This window comes from Alexandromys fortis, unplaced genomic scaffold, assembly GCF_014885135.2.
Source record: "Alexandromys fortis isolate MF-2015 unplaced genomic scaffold, M_Fortis_MF-2015_v1.1 scaffold_15, whole genome shotgun sequence".
NCBI classification, from domain to species: Eukaryota; Metazoa; Chordata; class Mammalia; order Rodentia; family Cricetidae; genus Alexandromys; species Alexandromys fortis.
The window spans coordinates 19,697,416-19,724,323 of NW_026067911.1; the positions used below are offsets into that span (position 1 = coordinate 19,697,416).

At 39.1% G+C, this 26,908-nt stretch overlaps 1 protein-coding gene across 11 annotated transcripts in view; it reads left to right on the plus strand.

Moving 5' to 3' along the window:
• Positions 1 to 2,558: 2,558 nt before the first annotated feature.
• The window catches only part of Supt20h (SPT20 homolog, SAGA complex component), a 36,196-nt gene continuing 11,846 nt past the window's right edge, over positions 2,559 to 26,908 (plus strand). For 2 of the 11 annotated variants that reach the window (XM_050138307.1, XM_050138309.1), the window contains exons 1-20: positions 2,560 to 2,833; positions 4,555 to 4,641; positions 5,816 to 5,851; positions 6,382 to 6,440; positions 7,077 to 7,143; positions 8,887 to 9,016; positions 10,505 to 10,608; positions 14,896 to 15,012; positions 15,123 to 15,176; positions 16,370 to 16,509; positions 17,276 to 17,432; positions 17,520 to 17,576; positions 18,894 to 18,965; positions 20,580 to 20,737; positions 21,714 to 21,740; positions 22,190 to 22,222; positions 23,399 to 23,507; positions 23,880 to 23,982; positions 24,249 to 24,404; positions 26,061 to 26,367. In XM_050138307.1, coding sequence (XP_049994264.1) covers positions 4,639 to 4,641; positions 5,816 to 5,851; positions 6,382 to 6,440; positions 7,077 to 7,143; positions 8,887 to 9,016; positions 10,505 to 10,608; positions 14,896 to 15,012; positions 15,123 to 15,176; positions 16,370 to 16,509; positions 17,276 to 17,432; positions 17,520 to 17,576; positions 18,894 to 18,965; positions 20,580 to 20,737; positions 21,714 to 21,740; positions 22,190 to 22,222; positions 23,399 to 23,507; positions 23,880 to 23,982; positions 24,249 to 24,404; positions 26,061 to 26,367 — 1,889 coding nt within the window. In that variant the 5' untranslated portion in view covers positions 2,560 to 2,833; positions 4,555 to 4,638. Of the gene's footprint in view, positions 2,834 to 4,554; positions 4,642 to 5,815; positions 5,852 to 6,381; positions 6,441 to 7,076; positions 7,144 to 8,886; positions 9,017 to 10,504; positions 10,609 to 14,895; positions 15,013 to 15,122; positions 15,177 to 16,369; positions 16,510 to 17,275; positions 17,433 to 17,519; positions 17,577 to 18,893; positions 18,966 to 20,579; positions 20,738 to 21,713; positions 21,741 to 22,189; positions 22,223 to 23,398; positions 23,508 to 23,879; positions 23,983 to 24,248; positions 24,405 to 25,368; positions 26,368 to 26,908 lie in introns of those variants that run through there. The other 9 variants (XM_050138313.1, XM_050138302.1, XM_050138310.1 and 6 more) reach the window with 9 other exon arrangements.

Here is a 26,908-nt window from a genome sequence, read left to right on the forward strand (position 1 = left end):
GAAAGTGTGGAGGGCATCTTGCAAGGTGGAAACAGGGCGGGAAAGAAAGTCTCATGCATCTACCCTTACTGTTACAACCTGGCATCCACACAGGACCTGAACCAGCCTCATTAGAGCTCCAGACAAGGTGCCAAGAAAAAGACCAGGTATGAAAGAGAAAGGAAGAGCTCACGAATGGAAAGAACCAGAAGCTGGGGTCAGGAGGGCTGCAAGGGATGATGGCCCAGGGCACCAAGTTCATTAGCTGCAGAGCTCTTTTTACACCCTCTAACGGGGAAGCGGAAAACATACTAGTAAGGAGCATCAGACAGCAGAACTGCAGAGTGCTCAGAATGTCTCGTTTGCCTGTAGCAAGGTACTTTCTGGGACAACAAATCAAGCACTTTACATCTCAGTGTCTGGAACATTTGACCACATGCATATGGTGGATGCCAAGTGCCAGTTTCTGGACTACAGCCCCTCAAGCCCTGGTGCCAGTCCATGGGCCTTTCCTGGCATGACCCTGGATAGTGAAGGGCAAAATGTCCACATCCCATTAAGGCCTCCAGCCAATCTTCAACTCGGTCTGGGCCTCAACACACGAAGGTGATACTCTGCCTCTCCCAGCCTTCATTTCCCACCTGTAGTGAGAGAGGCTGGAGCTCAGTAACAAGGAGGGAAACAGGGAGGCAGGACTTAGGGAACAGGGAGAAAATGAAACTCAGGAAAGTATCATTTTCCCAGGTTAGAGCAGGAAGCCACGCCTTCGACCCCACAACTAAGCACCCACTAATGTGTGGGCACTCAGGACGGCGTCACAAGCACACTCAGGGCCAGAGTGGGTGGGTCTCTGTTAGAACTGCTTTCTGTCTGTTACTGTTAGATGCTGCTTTTTACAAGCTTCAAGCCAGCACCCAGGAGGCAGAGGGAGGTGGACTTCTGTGAGTTTGAGGCCAGTCTGGTCTGTACATTAAGTTTCAGGTCAGCCAGAGCCACATGTATACTACCAACTATAACACTGTCGAGGGCTTATGCTGGAACTTTGGTCTCTCTTTATTGCAACACCAGCTCAATGCAGGCGGAACACAGGCACACTGTGAAACGAGGGCAAAGAGGTACCAGGATGCTAATGGTCCCCTCGCTTTCCAGAAAAAGCATGACTATAAAATCCTCACTCACAGAATAAAATGTGCATGTATTCTACCAGGGCAATAACAGCTGCCAGCGTCTCCCTTTCCAACTACCCTGTCTGTGGTGTAGTCTTTTGTGCTGTTTTGCTTCAGAATTAGGCTGTTTGATTTCTGACACAAGACCAATGCTCACCTAGAGGCAGAGACAAATCCCCTAATGACAAATATCTGTCTTTGGGTGTAGCTTTTTGTTGTTTGTTTCTTTGAAGCAGCGTCTAGTTCTGTAATGCAACCCAGTCTGCAAGTCACTACACAACACATGGGCCTTAGATTTGTGGCTGTCCTGACACAGCCTCCAGAGTGCTGGGATTACAGGCATGAACCACCATACCAGTCAAGGGCTGGCTTTGAATAAAACTCGTCTACCAATTCTGTCTCCTGAGTTCTAGCTGAGCCAAACGTTTGAGTCCAACAGTGCAGAGACCCAAATACTTGTACTTAAATGTTTTCAGCAGCTTCAACACAGCGGCACGAAGATAGAAAACAACCCAAATGCCCACCAATAGAGGGGTGGATAAAATTATGTTATCTGTATAAACAATGAACTCTTTGCCACAAAACTGAATTAAGTGTGGGCACATGGTAGGAGAGTCCTAGGGCAGAGGCCCAATTCTGGGGGTCCCCACAAACAACTGTAACAGCGAAAGGGGAGGAGACTGGGGCCGGGGAAGGCAGATGCCAATCTTCACCACGACTCACTTTAACATTTGCAGGCAAAAGCAACTGCCGTTGCTTTTAGTAAACACTGCTTCTACTCTTTTGACATTGCATTTATTTGTGTGTGTGTGTGTGTGTGTGTGTGTGTGTGTAGAACAACTCTGATGTGGTTAAGATAAAGTTGGTATTGGGAGATGGAGTACTGATAAAGGAGCCGCAAGCATGCACGCGCACGTACACACACAGACGTAAAAACGTTCGGTGACCTCCACAAGCGCTGTCTGCGCACGCACACACACACCAAATAGGTGTAAAAAAGCTAAGGAAAACGGTGTAAAAAGGACTAAGGAATTTCCTGAGCTCCACAGGCACCGCGTGCATACACAAACCAAAAATGTGTAAAAACACTAAGGAATTCGCTGGCACCCCCAAACTCACACCCAAACATGCCTGAGAACTTGCTCCAGGCTTCCGCCCACTCCAGAAGCGCCGCTAAAGCCATTGAAAACCCGCGGCTCTCTCCAGCGCTCCCAGCCCATTCCAAAACTTCCGGCCACCGCCCCGCCTCCAACCCCGCCCGCCCCGCTCAGCCCGCCAATTAGAAGAACGGCCGCCGGAACCCGCTGGTGAAGGTGTGCGCGAGAGTCGCGTCGGGCCTCGCACAGCCTCAAGCCCCGCCCCTTCCACGCTCAACTCGCCAATCGGAAGCGCTGCCGCCGGAAGTGGCGATTGGAGGCTCGGGGAGGCGTTACGGCAGGCCTGAGGCCAGGTCTGAGGCCGGAGGCCGCGGCGGGCGGTGGAGGTGGGCGGGTCGGCCGGGCTCGGGGTGTGGGTCAGGTGTCCCGGAGCTGCCGGGGTCGGAGGTGACGGGGCGGAGGTCGATCCGGGTCTGGGAGAGTCTCGGCTCGGGCGGGCCCGGCGGCGGCCGCCCTGCGTGGACGCCCCTCGGCTGCTCTCGGCCCGGTCGGCCTGCGCTGCAGCTGCTGCTCCTTCGGGCTCCGCCACAGGTATTCCTGAAAACTCTCAGCTAGCTTGGCCGAGCGCTTCTTCGGGGGCGGGGTCCCTGGGGAGGATTGAAGGAAAGCCGGCTGCTTCTCTGTGGAGTTGGCGTTCTGAGGGTAAAGCCTGGGTTAGAAACAAAAGCCAAAAAAAAGCAAGAAACAGGCAGTTGAGACCCAAGTTCACCGGAGAAATCAGTGTAGCTGATGGATGGCTACCCTGGAAGCCATCTTTTATCGCCATCAGAGTCCCTAGTGAGGACGCCAAGTGCCAAAGCATAGAGGAGCGCAGACTTAAGTTATATCGAGTACTGGGACAGTGATTGGCGTAAGCTTAACATCAACATTAAGGGGGAAATACGTGAGTGTTATCATCAAAGTCAATTCGTAACGCTTTGCTTAAGAAACCATGGGTGCGGGAGTGAGTGGGGTGGAGGGTGGAATCGTAACTACAACCTAAGGTGACACATTGAATTGGACAGGGTGTCTGCGTAGGTCTGTGGTACTTGGGAGAGTCGCCTGCATCGAGTTCTCTATAAAATAGAGCTGTCGATAATGTTGATAATAGCTTTCATACGGGGTCTCCTAGAGTATATTTACAAGCAGAATGTAAGAGATAACACGAAGTGTATGCTCGTTCTTCTGTGCAATAAAATAGTTTAAAAATACCCCTCCCTTCTAATTTAGTAAGAAAAAGAAACTAATTTGAGCTACCGAATTGCACTTGTAAGTCCATAGTATAGCTTCATGGTCAGAAGGATTTCATATAAGTTCAACTTATGCTTCCTCTAGCAATGCAAAGATAGGATTAATGTCCTTCTTAAAAAGATTATTTCTGGAATCCACATTTAGGCTTTTAAAAATTAATACTGCCGGATAATATTTCTTTAGCCTGTACTGACTTAAGCTTTGGGGTTTGGCACATGAAATCTTGGTTTTTCATTGCTGGAATTTGCATTTATCAGAGTCGCATAGATAGGTGGCAGTAAGTACAAATGATGGGGGAAGAATAGTAGTGAAACAACCTTTATTTATTATCTTCAGAGCACAGGGTATCACTCTGGTAGATAGGAAGAATTAGAATAGCCGGCTTCCACTGTGGGTTCTTCTCATTTCTGGACCCTTACCCCATTCCAGTCTTTGACCAGAGTCCAGAGACAGGTGTGGGCATCCATCTTAAGCTGGGCGAGTATCCCTGCCTTAGAGGAAAAGTTCTTCAGGGATGTGTCTCCTTTTCTTAAGGAAAAGGCTCAAAGCCTTCTGGGAAATGTAGCCTGGAGCATTGCGGAGGGGGGGGGGGAGACACGGTAGGTCTGAGGTTTTTTGTTTCTGTTTTGTTTTGCTTTTGGATTTGCTTCCGGTTTGGTTAAAAACTGATTTATTTGTAAAGTGACCTACCTAGCTGTCAAAGCCGGAGGGCAGGCTGTAGAATGTGTAGGGAAAAGGGACCTGTAGTGATGCTTGAAACCCCATTTTAGAAGACAGTGTTTTCTCAGTGTGCTACATTTGGTGGTGGGGTTAGTGATTTGAACTTTGAGACCGGCTAGCCCTTCTTAGTGAGAGCTGTTTTTCTCAGTGTGTGTGTGGGGGGGGGAGGGGGAGTAGAATGTTTTCTTGTGGTTTGTTTTAAAAATGTGTTAGAAATATTTGTGCCTTGAGTAATTTTCCTGACAAAAAGTCTTTCTTTTTGTGGTCTTAGGCTAAGAGTCTTACATTTTTGTTTTTTGCAGTATATGAGAAAGACATGATTTCCACTCCACTTCCACAACACGTCTAAGTTTTATCTTCTTTTTGGATCTGTATCTTATGCTGCAATGGTAAGCGGTGACACAGCATGCTAAAATTTGTATTTTACAGGTATTCTCTTCCTTTAGCTCCATAAAGATAATAGTATACAGAAACACTCAAATAACTTAGCAGTCATGTCAAAATATTGTCTATAAAATAAATGGCTGGTGTCCTATCAATCAGTGGTAGGATTATCACATCTGAATCACACGGATTAAAAGTTGATTTTGCCTTTCCATTTTTCTAAATCTTTGGCAAAGAGGCTGATAAAAATGCAAATTATTTGGGAGGAGGGTTGGGTTTCTTGTGTTTTAAGTTTCCTCTTGCATCGTTTTTGTACATATTCTGCACAGGTGAGTATATATGTATGTAAAGAAAATGAGAATAACTTTAATATTCCTCCTCCAGCTCTGTCTACTTTTTATTTTCAGATAGTCTCTTAGGTCTAGAACTGGCTGAGTAGGTCAGGCTGGTCCCTGAGGTCTACTTCCCATCGCTGGGATCCCATCTGTGTGCCAGCCAGTCTAGCTTGCTTCTGTGGATTCTGGAGATTGAACTAGATTAAACTGGTGTTCATGATTGTGTGGCTGGCACTCGGAACTATTTCCCCAAACTCCTTTACTTGCATGCTTTAAAATTAATAAATGTAGACAGGTTTAGTTTGTCACACCTGTAATCTCAGTACTTGGGATATTTAGGTCTTAGGGTCCCTGTGAGTCAAAGGCCAGGCTGGGCTACAAAGTAAACTAAGGATGTGGCCCCATCTCTAACCTCCGTAGTGAATAGAGTTGTGATGTGCATCATCTTCCTGCTCTGGAGGTCTTGCCTGTTTATATCTCTACTGTTAGAGAAAAGTGGGAATTTTCACTGTGGGACTCCTAACCTTTTATGTGTGTGTATTAATGATACACGGAAGTATTTGAGGGGAATATGAATATGTGATACAGGCATGTCAGGCTGCCAGATACTGACTGTAGATGCCATTTTAGCATTTTTTTTAATTTGCTTAATGATCAAATACCCAAAACAGTCATAAAAAGCAAAACAAAACAAAATCCCAGTAATGCATTGGAGGATAGAGGAGAGAAATAAAAGCATTGTCCTTGTTTCAGGGAGGGAAACAAACACTTACTGAAAAGTGTCAAGTACGTATTCATTTTTTCTGAAAATAATATTGCCAAATATGCTATTTGTTTTTTATAGCAGCAAGCTCTGGAGCAAGCTTTGGATCGTGCAGAGGTGAGACATGACTGATTGTAACTGACAGAAATTTCATAAGAAAGAAATTTTTGTAATCTTCAAGAGAATATAGTATTTAGGCTAAGTGTGTTAAAACTTTTACTGTGCATATGTGAAGCTGGATGATGTCTGGATTACCAGTCATGTGAAATTCTTGTTAAGCTATAAAGTTATTTAAACAAGACCATAGAATTTCTAAAGTTATTTTTCTATCCTGATGAGTTTCTCTAAAATATCTTAAAATATGGGCCGTTGCAGTCTGATGTGCAATTTAAAAATAAATGTAGCTATAAGACATTTAGAATATATTTTTCCTGTGAAATTGCAATTTACTGTACTGAAATGTTAGGTGAGTCATAGTGGAATTTAAATTTTAATTATGACCTGTGTACAAGGTGTAAGTTTACACATGACAGAGCCTAGGAGACTTAAGTGGGCTTTTCAGCCTGACCTGTTGTAGATGTAAGCACACCTATAGTTGTTCATGTAAAAGCTGAATACAAAGAGTTTGACCAGCTCCTCTCTTTCAGTATATTGTTGAAAGTGCTCGGCAGAGACCTCCTAGAAGGAAATACCTATCTAGTGGAAGGTATGACTATTTAATTGATAACATCTTTGCATCCGTGAAATGAGATAACTACCACTTACTATTTTCTTTCCAGGCATTTCACATACTGTCAGTTCTTCAGACAGGTTGGGCATCCTTGACCTGGAAATGTGAGATATTCCAAAATTACATAGGACTCATGATGGAATATCACAAATGGACCTTTTCATATCTAGTTTATGTGACAGATTATAATTAAAATGCTGTCACACAGTAAAAAGTAGTATATAAAATTGTCTTTTGTCTTTCTGTAAATGTATATGAGCCTGCCCTATAACCTCTGTTTCAAAAGCCAAAGAAATCCAAAACAGTGCAGATCTCAAGCATTTTTGATAGTCCTGAGATGATCAGACTGTGTTATGAATTCTTAGATTGAGCCCTACAATGTAACACTCATGCCTTTACCATGTTGAATTGGCATTATATAGGAATTAACAGCCATATTGATGTAGAAACATTGAAATTAATATTTTGTCATATATACAGGGGTAATGTACTATATTAAAGTCTTATCTATGGGGTTTCATTAACAGAACTGAAATATTTAAATTAATGAAAAACAAGCAAAATCATTTCATGATGATTTTTACCTTGTATATTTATTACTTTTTTTCCTAGAAAATCTATATTCCAAAAACTGTATGACTTGTATGTTGAAGAATGTGAAAAAGAACCTGAGGTTAAGGTAAATAAATATAAATTCTCTTTATTACTGGGCTTTGGAGTTGTAGTAGAAGGGGGAAGTGTAGACCATTATGTTTGAAGCAGCTAGTGATTTATATCTTCATAGTTGAATAACTTTTTCAGTCAGACTCCACTCAGTTTTTTGACTGACCCAATTCCATTCCCTGGCTAATCTGTCTGAGTTAGTGATGGTCTGGGTAATGGGACATCATGAACAAAGCCACAATGTGTCTTCCGTTATTTTCCTCTGAGATTTGTTTTTGCAGACTGAGCTAGTATTTCAGTAACCCACTTTAGATTTTGATTGCACATACAAGAAGGATTCAAGTGTGTTAGTAAAAAATGAATTTGGTCAAAGACTAAACTCATAACTGGTTTAATTCAGCATAAAAGTATCTATAATTATAATAAATAGAAATTAACATTTTTAGGCAAAGTTGGAATTTATTAAGGAAAAGCTTTATTGTATGTAGTTTGAGATGCAAGTTTTATTATGCTGGCATGGAACTCACTGAGATGCCCCTGCCTCTAGAGTAATGGGATTAATGTGTGTCCCACCACACCCAGCTTTAAGAAAACATTTTAGTATGGATTTAGAAATAGGCATTTAAAAAAACAATTCAGGTGGTTCTTTAGTACTGTTGCATTGAACTTACAGAAAACTGTCTAAATGACTTCCTTTTACCAATTAGCTCTTTTTAGGCTCAATATTTCAGCTAATTAGACTTGCTGAACTTCTTTACGTCTAAGTAGATTATAAGTTGTTGAACAATTTTGGCCTTATCGCTGTGCAGTTAAAGAGGTTCCCAACTCTTCATATCTGTATTAAGTGTTTTGGTTATAGAGGTTTCATTTTTTTCCCCCTCCTTATTTTTTCTTTCTTTTGTTTGTTTCTGTCTTTGACATGGAGCCTCACTGTGTAGCTCTGACTAGCCTTCAGGTGTGGTGATGATTCTTTTGCCTTAGCCTGCCACGTGCTGGGCCTAGAGACATTAGCTGCCATGCATCTTTTTGTTGTTTGTTTAGAATAGTTCTCAGCCTTCCTGATGGCTGATATTCCCTCATGTTGTGGTGATCCCTAACTTTAAATTTTTTTCTTTTTTTAAAATTTTTTTAACTTTATTTATATTTATGTAGTATACAGTGTTCTGTCTACATGTGTGCCTAAAGGCCAGAATCTCACTGTGGATGGTTGTGAGCCATCATGTGGTTTCTGGGAATTAACTCACAACCTCTGGAAGAGCAATCAGTGCTCTTAACTGCTGACCCATCTCACCAGACCCTAAAATTTTTTTCATTGCTACTTCATACTGTAATTTTGCCACTCTTAGGAAACGTAATGTAAATATCTGTGTTTTCCAATGGTCTTAGGTGACAACTCCCCCAAAAAGGGTCAGTCTCTCCATCCTCCCCCTCAAGAGGTTGTGACTCACAGGTTGAGAATCACTAGTTTAAAAGGTGGTATTGCAATGTAACATGGTCCAGGCTGTCCTGGAACTCAAGTCTTTTTGCCTTGACCTCTTCTAAATGTTGATACTACAGGTACACATCCATGCGTAGCCAGTTTATGCTGTGAGTTAATTTGCATAAAGCCTGCTAGTGGATAAATATTTAGTTGACATTACTGTCCTATGAATTGTAACAGTTCTCAAGTGTTTGGGATTGCAGTAAGGAAGGAAAACTGATAGGAAGTGAATTGTTTTTCAAGGTTATACTGTTTAATGAACTTTGTTTCTTTTTAAAGCAGAAATTAAGACGAAATGTGAACTTGTTAGAGAAGCTTGTTATGCAAGAAACTTTGTCATGTTTAGTGGTCAATCTGTATCCAGGAAATGAAGGGTATTCTTTGATGCTCAGGGGGAAAAATGGATCAGGTAAGGCCTTCTAAAGTATACTTCACATAAAATATCTCTGCTTTTAAGGGTAGTTCTTAAACCCTTAATCAGAGATTGTCCTGACTAAAAGACAAATTCTTATCCTCTGTTTTTTTCTCCTCTTGACTTTTGCTAGAATGTTTAACATTGTAATGTGTAGATTATCCTTCCTGAACTCACATTTGAAAAGTATTATAGTTTATAGTTTTTCTTTAAATTTTTTAGATTAATTTATTTTTGTTTTAAGTGTATGGATGTTTTGCCCTGTATGCATTGCATGCCTGGTACCTTCAAAGGCAGAAGAGGTTGGATTCCATGAATAAGTTAAAAATGGTTTTGAGTCACCATGTGGGTGCTGGGAATTGAAACAAGTCCTGTAGAAAATAAGTCTGAGATCTTCACTGCTGAGCCATCTCTCCAGGCCCTGTCTCTTCTTTTATATTTTATTTTATTTAGTGGGGAGGGGATCGTGGCACCCTTATAGTCCCAGGATGACCTATAATAAATATAATAAATAAATATAAATAAATAAAGTTAAAAAGAAGAAAAGTCAGTTCTCTTCTTCTAGCGTACGAGTCCCAGGGATAGAATTCAGGTTTTCAGTCTTGACTACAAGTGCTTTTATCCACTGAGCTATTTTGCCAGCCTGATTATTTCTTTATAGTTAATTGAACGGGTGATTTTTAACAATGGCATTTTTTATTGCTATTTATATTTTAAGGTAACATAAGGTACTTTGACTGCACTTTATAGTGAGTATAAAAACTGGAAAGTTAAGCATTTATTGCCTGTTGAATAATTTTATTGAGATTTCAAAAATAGTAAACATTAAAAATAATTTTAACAAGATTTCTCATACTATGGATGTGAAGGGCATTACAACATAAATATACTTAGATTTCATTTAAAGAGATATCTCTGAATTTAACAATATGATCACTACAAGGCTAGTGAAGCATTTTATTTATGGGGATAAGAATATAGTTTAACTGGTGGAATACTTGCTCAGCGTGCACAGAGCTTGGAGTTTAGTTCATAGCATCACATAGACGTGATGTCAAAGTCCTGTAATCCTAGCACTCAGCGTGTAGAGGCAGGAGGATCAGAAGTGCTTATTTTCCTGTTCTTGTTTAAAATCTTTTGTAGTAAACAAGTTTTCCAGCATTGTGGTATAATTGACTAATAAGACTTAGCCTCTAAGCTGTATTTTAAGATTTTATCAATTTTAATTATTTGTATATGTATATAATTGGTGTGTGTGGGGGGGTATGTACATATGAATGCCAGTGCCCACAGAGCTGACAGTTCCAGTCAGCTATAAGCTGCCATGTGGGATCTAGGTACAGAACCCAAGTCCTCTGCGAGAATGGCAAGTGCTCTTAACCACTGAGCCATCTCTCACGCTCTGTGTATTTTATTTTTAAAAGTCATTGAAATTACAATTCTTACTTTTGTGAGCCTGTTTTCATAACTTGTTTTAAAATTAAGATTCTGAGACCATCCGATTGCCTTATGAAGAAGGAGAATTGCTTGAATACTTAGATGCAGAAGAATTACCTCCTATTTTGGTTGATCTCCTTGAAAAATCACAGGTAAAAAAGAAAAAACAAAATATCTGTTTGAATAAAATAGCATGTATATAGTAACAAGTGACATACCAGCTGCTTCGAAGGCTGAAACAGGAACATCTTAAGGAAGTCTGAGGCAGGCCTGGGCAACACAGTAAAACTCCATTTCTAAAACATATATGTGTATGTGCATGCGTGCGTGTGTGTGTGTGTGTGTGTGTATTTCATATGCACCCACACACACCCACACAAATATCTTTTTCCCCCTTCTTTTTGGCACTGGATAGTGAACTCAAGGTCATATATGTTAGGCTACCAGTCTACAGCTAAACTACACTGAGCCCCTAGAAAAATGTTTTGTATTGTCTGTGTGTGTGTGTGTGTGTTACATTTTAGTATGTACATATCCTTTGTGTTGTGGTTTTGTTTTGTTGTTGTTGTTGTTTTTAAGATATGAGCTCATTTGTATCCTGTCTGGCTAGTTTGTGAACTGGTGATGTCCTTGTCTCAGCCCTTTAGTGCTAGTTGTAACATGAGCTGCTCTACACACACGTATTATCAGTAGTGTTGAGAGCATAAAAGGAGACATTGCACAGTGCTCGTTAAAAATGGTTTATCGTGGCGTACTTGATTGCTGCACTGCCATGTGCTGATTGATTGCTTCTAAAATTGCTGTAATTATCCTGGAAATTTCCCAAGGTTAAAATTAAGAAATTAATAAAAGAATAATTTCCACTGTTTATGAAGCTTACTTACAAACAGTGACCCATAAGTGACTCGCTTGCTCTTCTTGCTGCCTTGACCTGACTCCCATTCCTTCTTGTGTTAGTGGAACCAGTTGACCAGCATTCCTGTGTCTTTCTCCACACTTTTTCTTTTCTTAGGAATGAATCCTATTCCTAAGGCCTGATTCCCATTTCCCTTTTAGATCTTTCCCTTTTCGGTGGCTTACAACCATATGCCTCCACTAAATGCACAATATAAATGTGCTGTATTCACAACTTGAAAACCTTCTGATCTCACTTGTTTTTTCAGCTGTCAATTAGGAGTTTTCCTTATCGCTACAAAAGCACTGGAAAACTTGTCTGCAATCTCTTTATCACACTTTGTCCACTCACATATCTAGCATTGTAACAAGCATTTCTTAGATGATTTTGTAAAGTCACTGATCTCATGGCATGGCATTGTTAGTCACTTTGCTGTTTGAATCGGAATTGTCCTATGAAAATGTCAGTATAGCCAGGCATAATGGCACATGCCTTTCATCCCAGCATTGGTCAGAGTCAGAAGTTCAAGGCCATCTTCAGCTTCATGTTGATTTGATAGTTAAGTAAATCGGAAAATGATTACAGAGAGAGCAGTTACATAGGTATTGTTGTTGGGTAATATTTATTGGATAGATGAAGATACTGCCAGTAGCCAGTTTAACTGAATTGGTTAAAAGAGGGTTGCGGCGCACACCTTTAATCCCAGCACTCGGGAGGCAGAGGCAGGCAGATCTCTGGGAGTTCGAGACCAGCCTGGTCTACAAGAGCTAGTGCCAGGACAGGCTCCAAAGCCACAGAGAAACCCTGTCTCGAAAAACCAAAAAAAAAAAAAAAAAAAAAAAAAAAAGAGGGTTGCTTTATTTAATCCTAACTAGAGATACAGCTAGTTGTTGTCCTTTGGTAGCAAATCGTGTGCTGTAAGGATGTAAGCTGTAAGGATGGTAGTGATTAGTTGGGAAGGTATTGCTATACTAAGCTTCTCGTTGTTAATAACAAGGTGATAAAAAATACAGCTTTGACCAAATGTAATATTTTAAATATTTATTGTTAAAACCATGATTAATAGATAAGAATTAATATATATTGCTTTAAAGAAAGCATGCACATAAGGAAGGAAGCTAAGTCTGGTTCATAATTCCTAGTCCAGGTATTAGTACTAGCCTGGTTGACCTAAGATAAAGACTATTAGGGTTTTGTTTATAGATATATCAGTTGTATTTATCAATTTGTATTTGAGCACAGATAACTGTAATGGTATAAAGTGCCTGGACATACTATGAGGGAGTAGGCAAATCATAGTGAACTGAGCACTTAGGTTTCTTAAACTTGCAGTACAACATAGATGTGAGTTAAATTCATGGTTATTTCCTTCTTATTAATACAGCCTAAAAAGTCTAGAAAATTTAGGAAAGGAAATATGGAAGTTATATCCAGAAGCTGAAATTCTGGCACAGTTGATTGACAGTGTATTGCAGTGACAAACTATATAACCACTACAGTGAAATAATGAGCCAACAAGCTTCAGAATAACCTCATTTTTTTTATTGATATTTATTAAGCTCTACATTTTTCTCTGCTCTCCTCCTACTTCTCCCCTCCCACCTTCAATCCCCCCCCCCCCAAGGTCCCCATGCTCCCAATTTATTCAGGAGATCTTGTCTTTTTCTACTTTTCTGCTTCCCATGTAGATTAGATCTATGTAAGTGTCTCTTAGTGTCCTCATTGTTGTCTAAGTTCTCTGGGATTGTGGTTTGTAGGCTGTCTTTCTTTGCTTTATAAGTGAGTACATGTGATAATTGTCTTTCTGGGTTACCTTACTCAAAATTATGTTTTCTAACTCCATCCATTTTCCTGCAAAATTCAAGATGTCATTATTTTTTTCTGCTGTATAGTACTCCATTCTGAAAATGAACCACATTTTTCTTATCCATTCTTTGGTCGAGGGGCATTTAGGTTGTTTCTAGGTTCTGGCTATAACAAACAAAGCTGCTATGAACATAGATGAGCACATGTCCTTGTGGCACGATTGAGCATCATTTGGTTATATACCCAAAAGTGGTATTATTGGGTCTTGAGAAAGGTTCTTTCCTAATTTTCTGAGAAATTGTCACACTGTCATCCAAAGGGGTTGTACCAGCTTACACGCGCACCAGCAATGCAGGAGTGTTCCCTTTACCCCACATCTTCTCCAGCATAAGTTGTCATCAGTATTTTTGATCTTGGCTATTCTTTCAGGTGTAAAATGGAATCTCAGAGTTGTTTTGATTTGCATTTCTCTGATGACTAAGGATGTTGAACATTTCCTTAAGTGTCATTCAGCCATTCCTCTGTTGAGAGTTCTTTGTTTAGGTCTGTACTCCATTTTTTTTATTGGATTATGTGTTCTTTTGGTGTCCAATTTCTTGAGTTCTTTTTATATTTTGGAGATCAGACCTCTGTCTGATGTGAGGTTGGTGAAGATCTTTTCCCATTCTGTAGGCTGTCATTTTGTCATGTTGACTGTGTCCTTTGCTTTACAGAAGCTTTTCAGTTTTAGGAGGTCCCATTTATTAATTGTTTCTCTCAGTGCCTGTGCTGGTAGGGTTATATTTAGGAAGTGGATCCCTGTGTCAGTGCATTCAAGTGTACTTCCCACTTTCTCTTCTATAAGTTTCAGTGTGGCTGGCTTTATGTTGAGGTCTTTGATCCATTTGGACTTGAGTTTTGTGCATGGTGATAGATATGGGTCTATTTTCATTCTTCTACATGTTGATATTCAGTTATGCCAGCACCACTTGTTAAATATGCTTTCTTTTTTCCATTAGATATTTTTTGTTTACTTCTCAAAAATCAGGTGTTTGAAGATGTGTGAATTGATATCCGGTTCTTCTATTCGGTTCCATTGGTCCTCCTGTTTGTTCTTATGCCAATACCAGGCTGTTTTCAGTACTGTAGCTCTGTAGTAGAGTTTGAAGTAAGGGACTGTGATGCCTCCAGAAGTTCTCTTATTGTACAGGATTGTTTTGGCTATCCTGGGTTTTTTGCTTTTCCATATGAAGTTGAGTATCATTCTTTCAAGGTCTTTGAAGAATTTTGCTGGGATTTTGATGGGCATCGCATTGAATCTATAGATTGCTTTTGGTAACATTGCCATTTTTACTATGCTAATTCTTCCTACCCAAGAGCATGGGAGATCTTTCCACTTTCTGGTGTCTTCTTTAGTTTCTTTCTTCAAAGATTTAAAGTTCTTGTCATGCAAGTCTTCCACTTGTTTGGAAGAACCTCGTTCTTAAAAGAACTGCAGTAATGTCTGTGACAGGTGAATACAAAAGCCATCCTGGATGTCAGTAGATGCAGTCAATCTACTATTAACGGTTTTAAATTGCTTTCTATAATGATGCACATAAAAATAAATGATCCTGTTTAGTAGTTTATATAGTGGTGTATCCACTAAGATATCTATTGAAGGTATAGAATTTTAAGATTGAAACATTCAGTATAATTTTGCTTATTTTGACTTTTGGAAAATGACATTTACTGAATTTTTTTTTTTTACTTAAAACAGGTTAATATTTTTCATTGTGGATGTGTGATAGCAGAAATACGTGACTATAGGCAGTCCAGTAATATGAAGTCTCCTGGTTACCAAAGCAGGCACATTCTCTTACGTCCAACAATGCAGGTATGGAATGTTTACTTAGGAAGTACTGGGTGTTGTTTTAGTTGGGTTTTTGCTTAATGTCCATATATTTGTGTGAACATATATATTTTAAAATGTTTTGTTTCTTCCAGACTTTAGTTTGTGATGTTCATTCTATAACAAGTGACAACCATAAATGGACCCAGGTTAGTTCTCTCTCTAATCCCAGGTAGGCCCCCAACAGTGTGAAGCATTAGTGAGAGGCTTCCTTTTACTCACATTTGATTGGTTTGTTGGGTTGGACATTTGGACGAAACCAAGATTCCTTTAGGAGCTTTAGGATTTTAAAGTCTCTGTACATTTGGAAATCTCTCAAGGAACTTTATAATGTAGTCCCAAATTGCTTCCATCCTTGCTGATAAACTACGCTTAAGTTAATTTATGAAGCCTAATGTGAAATTTGTTTTGTTTTGATTTTGTTTGTTTTGTTTTTGTTTTAATATAACAATCTTGGCTGTCCTGGAACTCCCTCTATAGGCCAGGCTTGAGCTCAGACTTACAGAGATCCCCCTGCCTCTGTCTCCTAAGTGCTGGGTTTAAAGGTTTGTGCCACCATCGTCCGGCTATTCCTATCAAACAAAAGCTTTATTCTTACCATTGAATACAGATGGATTGTGATTTTTCTTTCATTCAGGATTCTAAAATTCTACAAGAAACCTATCTTTTCTCCCTCCCTCCCTTCTTTCCTTTCTCTCTTCTTTTTCTTTTTGAGGTAAGATATCTAGCTCAGGCTGGCTTGGAACTTGAGATTTTGCTGCCTCAGCTTCCTGAATTCTGAGAGTAAAGATCTATATCACCATACCTGGTAACAGGATTTCTTAGCAATGACAACAGCTAATTGATCCTCCAGTTCTGTCTCTTGTTTATCTATTACTGTGAAGAGAAAATGTCAGCAATGAAATAGCCCTCTATGAAATGTGCTTATGAACTATGATGAACTTTAGTCTGGGCTGTGATTTTTTCCCATCTATAAGAAGGTGGAAAGTTCTTCACATCAAAGAAAGTGGTGGGGAACAGTAAAGCATCAGTTTCTTAAGCTGAAGATTGGTAAACAAAGGGAGAATATAATTCTACTGTGTCCCCAACAAACTGTATTTTAGGCAGCCAAATAAATATTCAACTCTTTGAATTTGACTATTTTATACAGTATACAAATAACTGAATTTTCATAAGAAGTTTGTTTATCTTGGCAGGTTTACACATTAATGTGCAAATGAGTTACTACAGTTACTTTAATCTTTAGCAAACATCCAAGGAATATTTCTGGATTAAATGATGTATATTTGTAAACATTATCAAAAATGTATTTGAAGCTGACATATATTCCTGTGTATTTCAGGAAGACAAACTTTTGCTTGAGAGCCAACTGATTCTAGCTACAGCAGAACCACTGTGTCTTGACCCGTCTGTGGCAGTAGCTTGTACCGCAAATAGGCTGCTCTATAACCGGCAAAAAATGAACACTCGCCCAATGAAACGGTAATTGCCTGCACTTATGTGACACAGGCTCTTAAATGTTGCTAGCTTCCGTGCCCCTTCCATCAGCATGGCACTGCTGCACTTTTAAATTTGAAAATGGGATTTTTAATGGCCTTGTATTATGATTTTGTGTGGTAGAATTTTTAAAAAATATTCCCTGAATTATTGTAAAGTAGTATTGTCTGCAGTCTTTTAACGAAGTAACTTCTGTAAATTATGGTCTGTTCACAAAGCTTGTGAGGCTAAGAAAAGATGAGATAGGAGCAGAAAGACAGTGGCTTCATTCTTTCACAACACTAATTGGAAACTGCAAGGAAACAGAATGTAACTTTCAAGTTTCAAGAAAATACAATTGCAGTTTTAGAGAGTTTTTTGTTGTTGTTTTGTTTTGTTTTTCCGAGACAGGGTTTCTCTATAGCTTTGGAGCCTGTCCTGGAACTAGCTCTTGTAGACCAGGCTGATCTCGAACTCACATAGGTCCACCTGCCTCTGCCTCCCAAGTGTTGGGATTAAAGGCATGCGCCACCACCACTACTGCCTGTCTTAGAGATTAATTTATAATGACTGCCTCTCCATTTGGGGATTTAATCAGCTTGGCTACATGGTCAGGAGAATTTTGTCTTGTTCTTTTTGTTTCTCCTGTGCCTAAAGCTTGCTGGTGTGGGAGTGTTATACAGGTGTTTGTGATTTAATCTATAATTAATTCACGCTGCTGCTTTCCCACATAGATTATGAGTTGTTGTTTTGTGTATTCTAATTTGTGTAGGTGTTTGAAGAGGTATTCCAGGTCTTCCCTGAACCGGCAGCAGGACCTGTCTCATTGTCCTCCTCCTCCTCAGCTGAGATTACTTGATTTCTTACAAAAACGGAAGGAAAGGAAAGCAGGTCAGCATTATGACCTCAAGATCTCTAAAGCAGGAAATGTAAGTAGTTCTTCAGGAGCTCACTGTTGTGACAGGCTAGCTTTGTTTTACGTTTTTTGGTGTAATTATACTGCTTTAAACTTTCAGTGTGTGGACATGTGGAAACGGAGCCCCTGTAACCTGGCTGTGCCTTCTGAAGTAGACGTGAGTGCTGCCCTCTAGCATAGGGCCAAAGTTCATTAGGTAGCTAATGCTGTGAGAAAATAAACCAGAAAACTTGCTTTTGAAAGTCTCGTTTTAAGAAGCTGTGTGTTTACATCAGTCATGTAAGTTTGTTGTGTTTCTGAACTTGGGTCTTGCTGTTTAGCCCAGGCTGTCCTCAGATGTGGGATGATCCTGCTCTTAGTCAGTTTCACAGCTCAAGACATTCTGAGAGGGGCCACCAATACAGCCTCATTTTCATAAGGACATTTAGAGTTCTGTGTTAGGAGCAGGAAGAATGATAAAGTTTCAAAAGAGTGTGGCATATTTTATATAATGCAATGCTCAGGAAATGGTCTAGTGTCCTTCTGTAGTATTTCTTCATAATTAACTCATAATGCTCATGTACTTAAACTGGTAACATTTAAAGATTAGTAATATTAGAGCCATGGCTGAAATTAGGAACTCCCAGCGCTATTCTTTTTTTTTTTAAATATTTATTTATTTATTATGTATACAATATTCTGTCTGCATGTATGCCTGCAGGCCAGAAGAGGGCACCAGACCTCTTTACAGATGGTTGTGAGCCACCATGTGGTTGCCGGGAATTGAACTCAGGACCTTTGGAAGAACAGGCAATGCTCTTAACCACTGAGCCATCTCTCCAGCCCCCCCAGCGCTATTCTTTACTGATAATCTTGAAGACACACAAATTCTAAGTGGCTAGGGGTGTTAATGAAGGACAGTATTTTATTTCATTTCCTGTGTCTTTTAGAGTTTATTTTTATTATTTACTCAGTTATCGTTTATATACGTACTCTGTGTATGTGTGTGCATGTGCATACCATAACGTGTATGGAAGATCATAGTTTATTCTTTGCTTCTATCACATTGCTCCTAGGCATCAAATTCAGAATTTCATTCTTCAGTTTCAGTAGCAAGCACCTTTATCTGCTAAGCCATCTCACCAGCCCTTACTCAATTTAGTATGATTCATATTTCAAAGTTATTTATTTCAATAATGCTTTTTGTATTATCATTATAACAATTGAAACACAAGGCCAAAGGCATTAATAGACTATGTCTACAAACCAACAAAGAAAGCCATACTGTCTTCTTGTGTCATATGTGGCCCTCAGGCAGGTAGTGCTCTTAACTGCTTAATCATCTAGACCTTTAATTAAACACATCATTAAATACAAGTGTTTGGTGATACTGGTAGTTAAAACCCTTATGCTTACTCTGTTCTTATTGAATTTTGCAGGTTCTTCTCTTTGTTCCGATACTGATTCCATTTTATTTCATGTCTTTATCATTTAGGTGGAGAAATATGCTAAAGTGGAAAAATCCATCAAATCTGATGACTCTCAACCAACAGTCTGGCCGGCCCATGTAAGTAATTAGGCTAAGTTTTTTTTTCATTAATAATGCATTTTTCTTGTTTATTTTCTTTTTTGTTTTGTTTTGAAACAGTGTCTCTTGTAGCACAGATTAGCCCCTAATTTGCAGTGTAGCCACGGCTGACCTCGAACATACCTCTTGCCTTTATTGCCCAAATGTCAGGTGTGTCCCCACCATATTTTGCTGACAATATTGTTTATAAACTGGTTTCTGAATTTACTAAACAGAAAATTTCTTGTAATGTATAACTTTTTAAAACTACATTTAGAGCTCTTGTGGGCTTCAAGAAAAATATTTTTTTAAAGTGTGTTTTTCATTTTACAGAGCAATTTTAATGTAACAATAATTTTTTTATGAATGGGGCATGATAGCCCATGCCTATAGTCGCAGCTCTTGGAGGCAGAGGCAGGAAACATAATTACAAGTTGGAAGTCAGCCTGGAGTACATAGGGAGCTACTCAAAAACCAAAATAAGTGTCAAGCCTAGTACATAACTGAAAGTCCAGAACTAGGGACGCTCCTATTGGAAAGGATGCATTTGAGATCATCCTGAGATACATAGTGAGACTGTCTTACAGAAAACAAAATTGCGTTTTTGTTTTTGATGCATGTTGGTGGTTTTCATTTTTCTTTTGTTTCAAACTAGTGTGTTCTGTTAAAGATGTCTTTGTTTGAGACATGGTTCTCTGTGTGGCCAGGCTGGCCTGGAAGTTTGCTATATTCACCAGCTGGTCTCACCCTTGTTGCCATTTTGCTGCCTTTGCCTCCTCTCAGTGCTGGGATTAAAGGTGTGCACCACCAGTGCCAGGCTTCGTTGTAGTTATTTCTTAAAGGGAGAGAAATTGGAATAATGGGGGCAAAGTAATAAGGTTTTATGGACACAGGATGTTTTATATGATTGGCCAATGACAAAAACATTGCCACCTTCAGACTTTATTTTCACATTGTTAAAATTACAGCTGTATGTTCAGTATGTGAAGCTCTGTGCATGTCTGTCAGGTTTGATGAGATGCAGCATTGGACACTTAGCATAAAGACCTGTGTGAAGAAAGGGTCCTGTGCAGTACTCTATTTTACAGTTTGGGCTGTGAAATTCCTTTTCATTCATCCATTTGTTTGTTTGTTGATTATTTATGAGATAGGGTCTTACTTTATAGTCCTTGGTGGCCTGGAGCTCACTGGGTAGTCCAGGCTGATTTTTGAACTCAAAGACATCCACGTGCCTCTGTTTCCCAAGTGCTGGAGTTAAAGACATTTACCACTATACCCGACCAATTCTTTTACCTATGATGTGGAAATGGCCATGCCAGCCATGAGTTGGTGGTGTTTGACAGTCGGGTGGGATATCACTTGTTAAATGCTATGGCAATATTCAGTTAATGTTTGCTATGATTTTCATTATGCTTGTAGAAATGTTTAGCAATTTACTAGTGAATGACTCAGTAGCATGTGTAATCATCATGAACTTGATATTTTTATACTGCCTTAAATATTTCTTTAGTGCCATGTATATACCAGACATAAGTCCGTTTTATTTATTTATTTATTTAATTTCTTTTCTTGCTACTTGAGAAGATGCTATTTGGGTTTCTCTGTCCTTTTCAGGATGTAAAAGACGATTATGTATTTGAATGTGAAGGTGGTACTCAGTATCAGAAAACAAAACTGACCATTTTGCAGTCTCTTGGTGATCCACTCTACTATGGTAAAATACAGCCATGGAAAGCAGATGAAGAAAATGACAGTCAGATGTCTCCATCCCAGTGAGTCCTGTTGAGTATATATAACACACAGAGGCATCCAGAACTTACTTAGAACTACCAGAGAACTGCCAACTAGTAAATACCGTTTTCCTTTAGGGGTTTGATATTTAATCTATATAACAGTATATTTTGACAGTGGATGTGAATAAAGTTAAAATGCAGTTGCTATGTTCTCTAAGTTATTCATAGTCATTTTTTTTAAGTGTAGCTAGTTGTTTTTGTGGTAGCTCTGAAGGACAGTCTTAGGATTTTGTTGTTGGCAGTTTATGTAGTTGATTTTCTTAATGGTACATCTTAAGTACAGGATACTAATACTTAGTTTTGATTCTGTGGTTGGAAGTGTGAGCAGGGCCTGTGTATCCCTGGCTGGATTGGAACATGCTATGGAGACTAGGCTGGCCTCAAACTCACAGAGATTGGCTTGCCTTTGCTATCTGTTTCTTGAGGGCTGGGGTAATTTGGATTGTATGGTTATTTTTATTATTAGTTTGTTTTTTTTTAATCACATTCATACTGTTTAAAAAATTGAAAAGAGTTCAGGAAAATGAATAATTGTCAAGGTCAGTTGTATGTCAAATTATTGTTTAAACTTTTACTAAAATTGATTTGAAATTTGTGAAGAATGATGGGTTTTAGCGTTATTTCACCCAAGTCTGCAAGAAGAAAAGCAACAATTCCTCAGTTAACAGCTAGTAGCTGTTTTAATTATGCATATTTCTGAGATTCTATCACTAAAGACACATCCACCATTGTAAATGTGCCAGCATGTCAATAGTGTGATGACACAGTTGCTACTCCTTTGTGAAAATTCAGTTTCCATCTCTGGGAACTGCTTCCAGGAGACAACTGCTATCTCTGCCGTTATTCTGGAGGCTCTGTGCTCATCCACGTCCTTCCATGTTCAGAACCTGAGAGCTGGGAAACTTAAGTTTGGCTTGCCCTGACTGAGTGCTTTTCTTTATGTTTTATATTACAGCTCCTCTGCAGATGATCATTCAAATTGGTAATTAAAAAATAAGACTCACTTGTTTTTGTATGTTGTTATAATGTCAAAATTTAAAAAAAAAAAGTTTAGACAAGATTTTTGTTTGAGTTAGGAATAAGCTTTCATCCTTGTCTAAAATAATTGTAAGAGTGACTTCTAGAGTCAAATTAAATGAATGGAAAGCCACAGGCCTTTCTGTAGTAGTACAGTGTTTGTAAATGTGTATAGTGGTACTTGGTAATTTTATTCAAGATTGTATAATGATAAATAAACATTAAATTTCTCCTAAGGCAAATCAGCCAAAATGATTATTTTAGGGTGAATGTAAAACTTGAGCATTATTTCTCAAGTTTAATTAATTTTTTAATGAAATGATACATTGCTATATATTAAAGACTTTATAAAGGTTAACCTAAGATGTCTTAAGACATTCTTACTAATACTTCTTTTTCTTGGTGACCTTTTAGGTTCATCATTGGGTCCAAGACTGACGCGGAGAGGTAAAGTGCATTTGCCTCTTTAGTTGGTCAGACTGGATGTGACTGCATCTTTGTGGGTCGAGTGTTCTGTGTCTGAGTCACAGATGTTGATTCTGTTACACGTGTCACTGAACATCACCTCATGTACTCTTAGGTCGTGGGTTAAATCACTTAATATTAAAATCTCATAGGCCATTTTCATGGTATTTTAATACCCTGGATGTTTTTTCATCAAATTAAGAAAATAAAGACCATGTTTAAAGTACAGTTTGTTTTAGGTAAGAAAATTTAGACATCTGAGAAAGACGATTTTAAGGGGGAACTTTATAGTCCAAGTCTAAGGGAAGGGAATGAAAATTTTATTTTCTGTTTTTTGGTTTATTTATATTGTAATCAAGGATAATATTAAACATAGTTACCTTTATAATTTCTATATTTGAAGTAAGATCTTAAAAGTTGCCTTTATATGCCTTTATCTTTTTGTTTTGTTTTGTTTTGTTTTTCGAGACAGGGTTTCTCTGTGGCTTTGGTTCCTGTCCTGGAACTAGCTCTGTAGACCAGGCTGGTCTCGAACTCACAGAGATTTGCCAGCCTCTGCCTCCCGAGTGCTGGGATTAAAGGCGTGCGCCACCATCGCCCGGCTATATGCCTTTATCTTGATTAGCAGAAAAGATTTAAACATTACTTTGTCATTTGAAAGATTAGAATACGCTTCTCTTCATTCCATTTATTTAGTGTGTGAACTTGTGTTGTCACTGTGCAGTCGGCCAGTGTGCAGGAGTTGATTCTCCTTCCACCGTGTAGGTTCAGGGGAGTAAACACAGGTTTTTGTCAGGCTTGGTGGCAAGCACCTTTGTCCGGCTCCATAGCCCAAAATACACTTTTTAAAACAGGATTTCCTCAGGTAGCTCAGTCTGGCCTTGAACTCTTGACCAGACTAATTGCCTTTCTCCTATGGAACAGTAGATCTGTGGTACATAACTGATGAGAATTCGTTTTTAGACCCCCATTTTTTCTCGGCACTTGTGGTTGGACAATTAGGGAACACTTGTAACTCCGTGGTGGAGTGCCTCATTTTGATTTTTCTATTAAGTCTGGTGGGACTTATTTTCCAGTAATAACATTACTTATTTTCTGTATGATTTGTCTTTAAGACAAATTTGGGTAATCCTTACCTATTTTTTCCTAATATTTCAGGGTAGTCAATCAGTACCAGGAGTTGGTCCAGAACGAAGCCAAATGCCCAGTGAAGATGTCACATAGCTCTAGTGGTTCAGCCAGTCTCAATCCAGGAGAGGAGACAGAGGTACGTTCGCACCAGTGGTGCCTTGTGCCTTGTTTCTCAAGGAGCCTGAGAAATGTGAAGGGCAAAGGAGTTGCTTTTACTTTTAACTTTTTAATAATTCAGCTTTATGGTTGAAAGCTTCAAAAGTACTCAGTGATAGGTACAAGCTGTTATTCCTGTTAAAGGAAGGTAGACAGGGGTGAGAGGTTTTCTTTCACTTTCTGTTTTTCCCTGGGTCTCATCATATCATCATGTATGTTACAGTCTGTGGATGTCATGGGAAACTGAGGCAATTCTCATACTGAGTACTTTGCAGTTGTAACTTGTTTTCATGTGGAAATTATAATGATACTAGCTTTAATATTAACAGTTGTGTTTAATGTTACTCCTCAGCAGCCTGAGACGGTGTCTGTTCAGTCTTCAGTTTTGGGGAAGGGAGTAAAGCATCGACCCCCACCCATCAAACTTCCTTCAAGCTCAGGAAATAGTTCCTCAGGTATTATCCTCGACTGTATTACCTAATAGTCACCTCTTTCCTAAAATGTTACTTACTTTACTCTGATAATTCACAGAATTTTTGAATTATGAATATAGGAAAAGACTTAATTTTATTTGTGTGTGTGTTCATGTATATATATACCTTTGCTTCTGTAGGTAGCTGGCTTGGGTGTGTGGCGGGGTCTGAACTTTGGTCTTTAAGATTGCTTAGCAAGTGCTCTGAGCCATCTTTCCAGCCCTAGGAAATAACTTGTGTTCTTCCAGGTAACTATTTTACAGCACAACAGGCCAGCAGCTTCCTTAAGTCTCCAACTCCTCCTCCGTCATCTAAGCCAAGTCTCTCTCGAAAATCATCTGTGGAGCTCAGTCAAGTCAGCATGCTTTCTCCTGCTGCCCTGTCACCTGCCAGCTCTTCACAAAGTGAGTCATGATTTAAACTCTTGCAAAAATTTTCATAAAGCTTTGCAGTAGTGTTTCTTGAAGGCAGCTTTTATTCAATCTGTGAATGGTAAAGTCAGAATGCACTGTGTATCTGAAATGTATAAGTTGCATGAAACTCCAGGTAGAATTCTTGTTGGCTGTGTATATTACATGTTTAATGTAATTATATTTGCTTTTCTGTATCTATGTATGCACTCAGTGTATACCTTTCTTTCAGGCTTGTTGCCTATAAGCTTGTTGTCTTCTTTAAAAATTACTTGGCAATAAGGTTGCAGAGTATTATTTTCAATGCCCCCTAGTATCTTTTTCTTACTATATAAACTGTGGCTGATACCAAAAAGAAAATATGAGAGTGAATTATTGGAGGTACTACCTTTGTATGTGTAAGACACCAGCAGGTTCCAAGATTATACGCAATAAACTGAAGAGTAGTATTTGAGAGCATGCACTTCCACACTTTTGCAAGCTGTCACTAAAATGTGATCATCTGAACATAGGAACGTAGAATTCTCACTTTTGGATACCCTTTTTAACAACAAGTAAAGGCAATATAGGAGTGCTAGGTTTAATGTGGGAGAATTTCTTCAAATGACTATCTGAATATACTAGGTACTAATTTGGGGGGGTATTCCAGTTTTTTAGCTTTTTTGTTTTTGGTTTTTTTTTTTTTTTTTTTTTGCTTGGTTGCTAATGTGTGCTGTCAGTGTACTGCACAGTGCTAGGATGGTCCTAGTTTTAACATCTGCATCCTGATAGCTCAAAAGGTGTAATTTTTCTGCCTTCTTGTTTTGCACAAAGAAAAATAAATACATCTTCTGAAAGTCTTATTCATACTTCTCATGTTGTGGGTGTGGATTGTGGTGATCTGCTGCACACAGTTGTGTTAAGTCAGGGTGGGGTGACAGCTTCTGGACATTCACATCTCTCTCCTTTCTTTCTGCAGGACATGAAAGCTAAAAAGGAAACACCTCAAGAGCTTTTGCTTTACTTTTTTGGTTTCATTTTTTGTTATTTTTTTAAAGTTGATAAACTGTGCATACTTCATTCACAACAGATTTTTCTATACATTCTACATTTAAACAGAAGTACACAGTTACTGTTAAAGATGCAGTATTATCTACACAGTACTTGCTTTACTCTTTGTAAATTTGTCAGGGTAAACTTGGTATGTTGGGAATTAAACATGTATATCTTGGTGCCAAATATAACTGATAACCTTGTGTAGCTTACTAAAAATGTTCAGTTTATCTTAGTTAAACTAAGTAAGCAGTATTAAGGAAGTCTTGAACTATTGAAATCATAAATAACAAAAATTAACTTTTCAACCTTGTAGACAAAAGACAGCATGTAGGAGACTAACTTTTCAGTGGGTGTTGTGGTAGAGTGTAAGTGTCCTTCCACTGTTTCTGTGATAGCATCTGGAGTGGGGTTTTAGGTGATATACTGCATCCTTAATTGTAATTGAGTGTAGCAACACTCATGGATCTTGTAGAGAGTTTTAACACTTGCAGTTCACTGCTTTAAAAAAAAATTGGAACAAATTTATCAGTGCTAAGTAAAATTCCATTAACCTTATTTTAAAAAGGACCGGCCATTTATAACAAACTAGCAATTTTTATTTTTCTCAATGAGCAGGATCTGGAACTCCTAAGCCATCTACTCCTACACCAACCCCTTCATCGGCCCCACACCCTCCTGATGCTCAGAACTCAACTCCTAGTACCCCTTCAGCCACCCCATCTCCCCAAGATTCAGGCTTCACCCCTCAGCCCACTTTGTTCACTCAGTTTGCTCAGCAGCAAAGGGCTCTGAGCCAGGCAATGCCTGTGACAACCATTCCTCTTTCTACCATGGTAACATCTATAACAACAGGAAGCACGGTCTCCCCGGTCATGGCTGACTCTGCTGGGCTTAACTCCGTCAGTGTAGTGAGCTCTGCTGGGTAAGTTGACAATGTTAAAGACTGTTTTATTTGTGAGATTAAGAACAAATTTTTACATCATTACACTGAAAGATGGTATTTTGCTATGGTTAGGAGCTGCTTCATGTGAATGGTATAATTTAGTAACAAACTATTACCTACACACAGGTGTATTTCACAATTGCCCAGGTTTTGTCATTTGTCTATTGTTATTGTCTTTGAATCACTAGGGCAGGGCTTTACTTCTCCTCACTCTGAAATGTCTAAGGATGTGCTCATTATGTAAGCCAGGCTTGTCACACTTTAGCACTAAAATGAAACTTAGCCTAGAAATTGAATTTTTTGAAAAAAATTTTTATTATATTTCTTGAGGGGTGTATATTCCACAGTGCACATGTAGAGGTCAGAGGATGACTTGCAGGTTTTGGTTGGTTTTCCACCACCATCTTCACCTTCAGGCTCAGTGGCAGGTGCCTGCTGAGCCACGTCACCTGCCCTAGGAATTAATTTTTTTTTATTGTTTTGGTTTTTCGAGACAGGGCTTTTTTGTGTAATAGTCTTT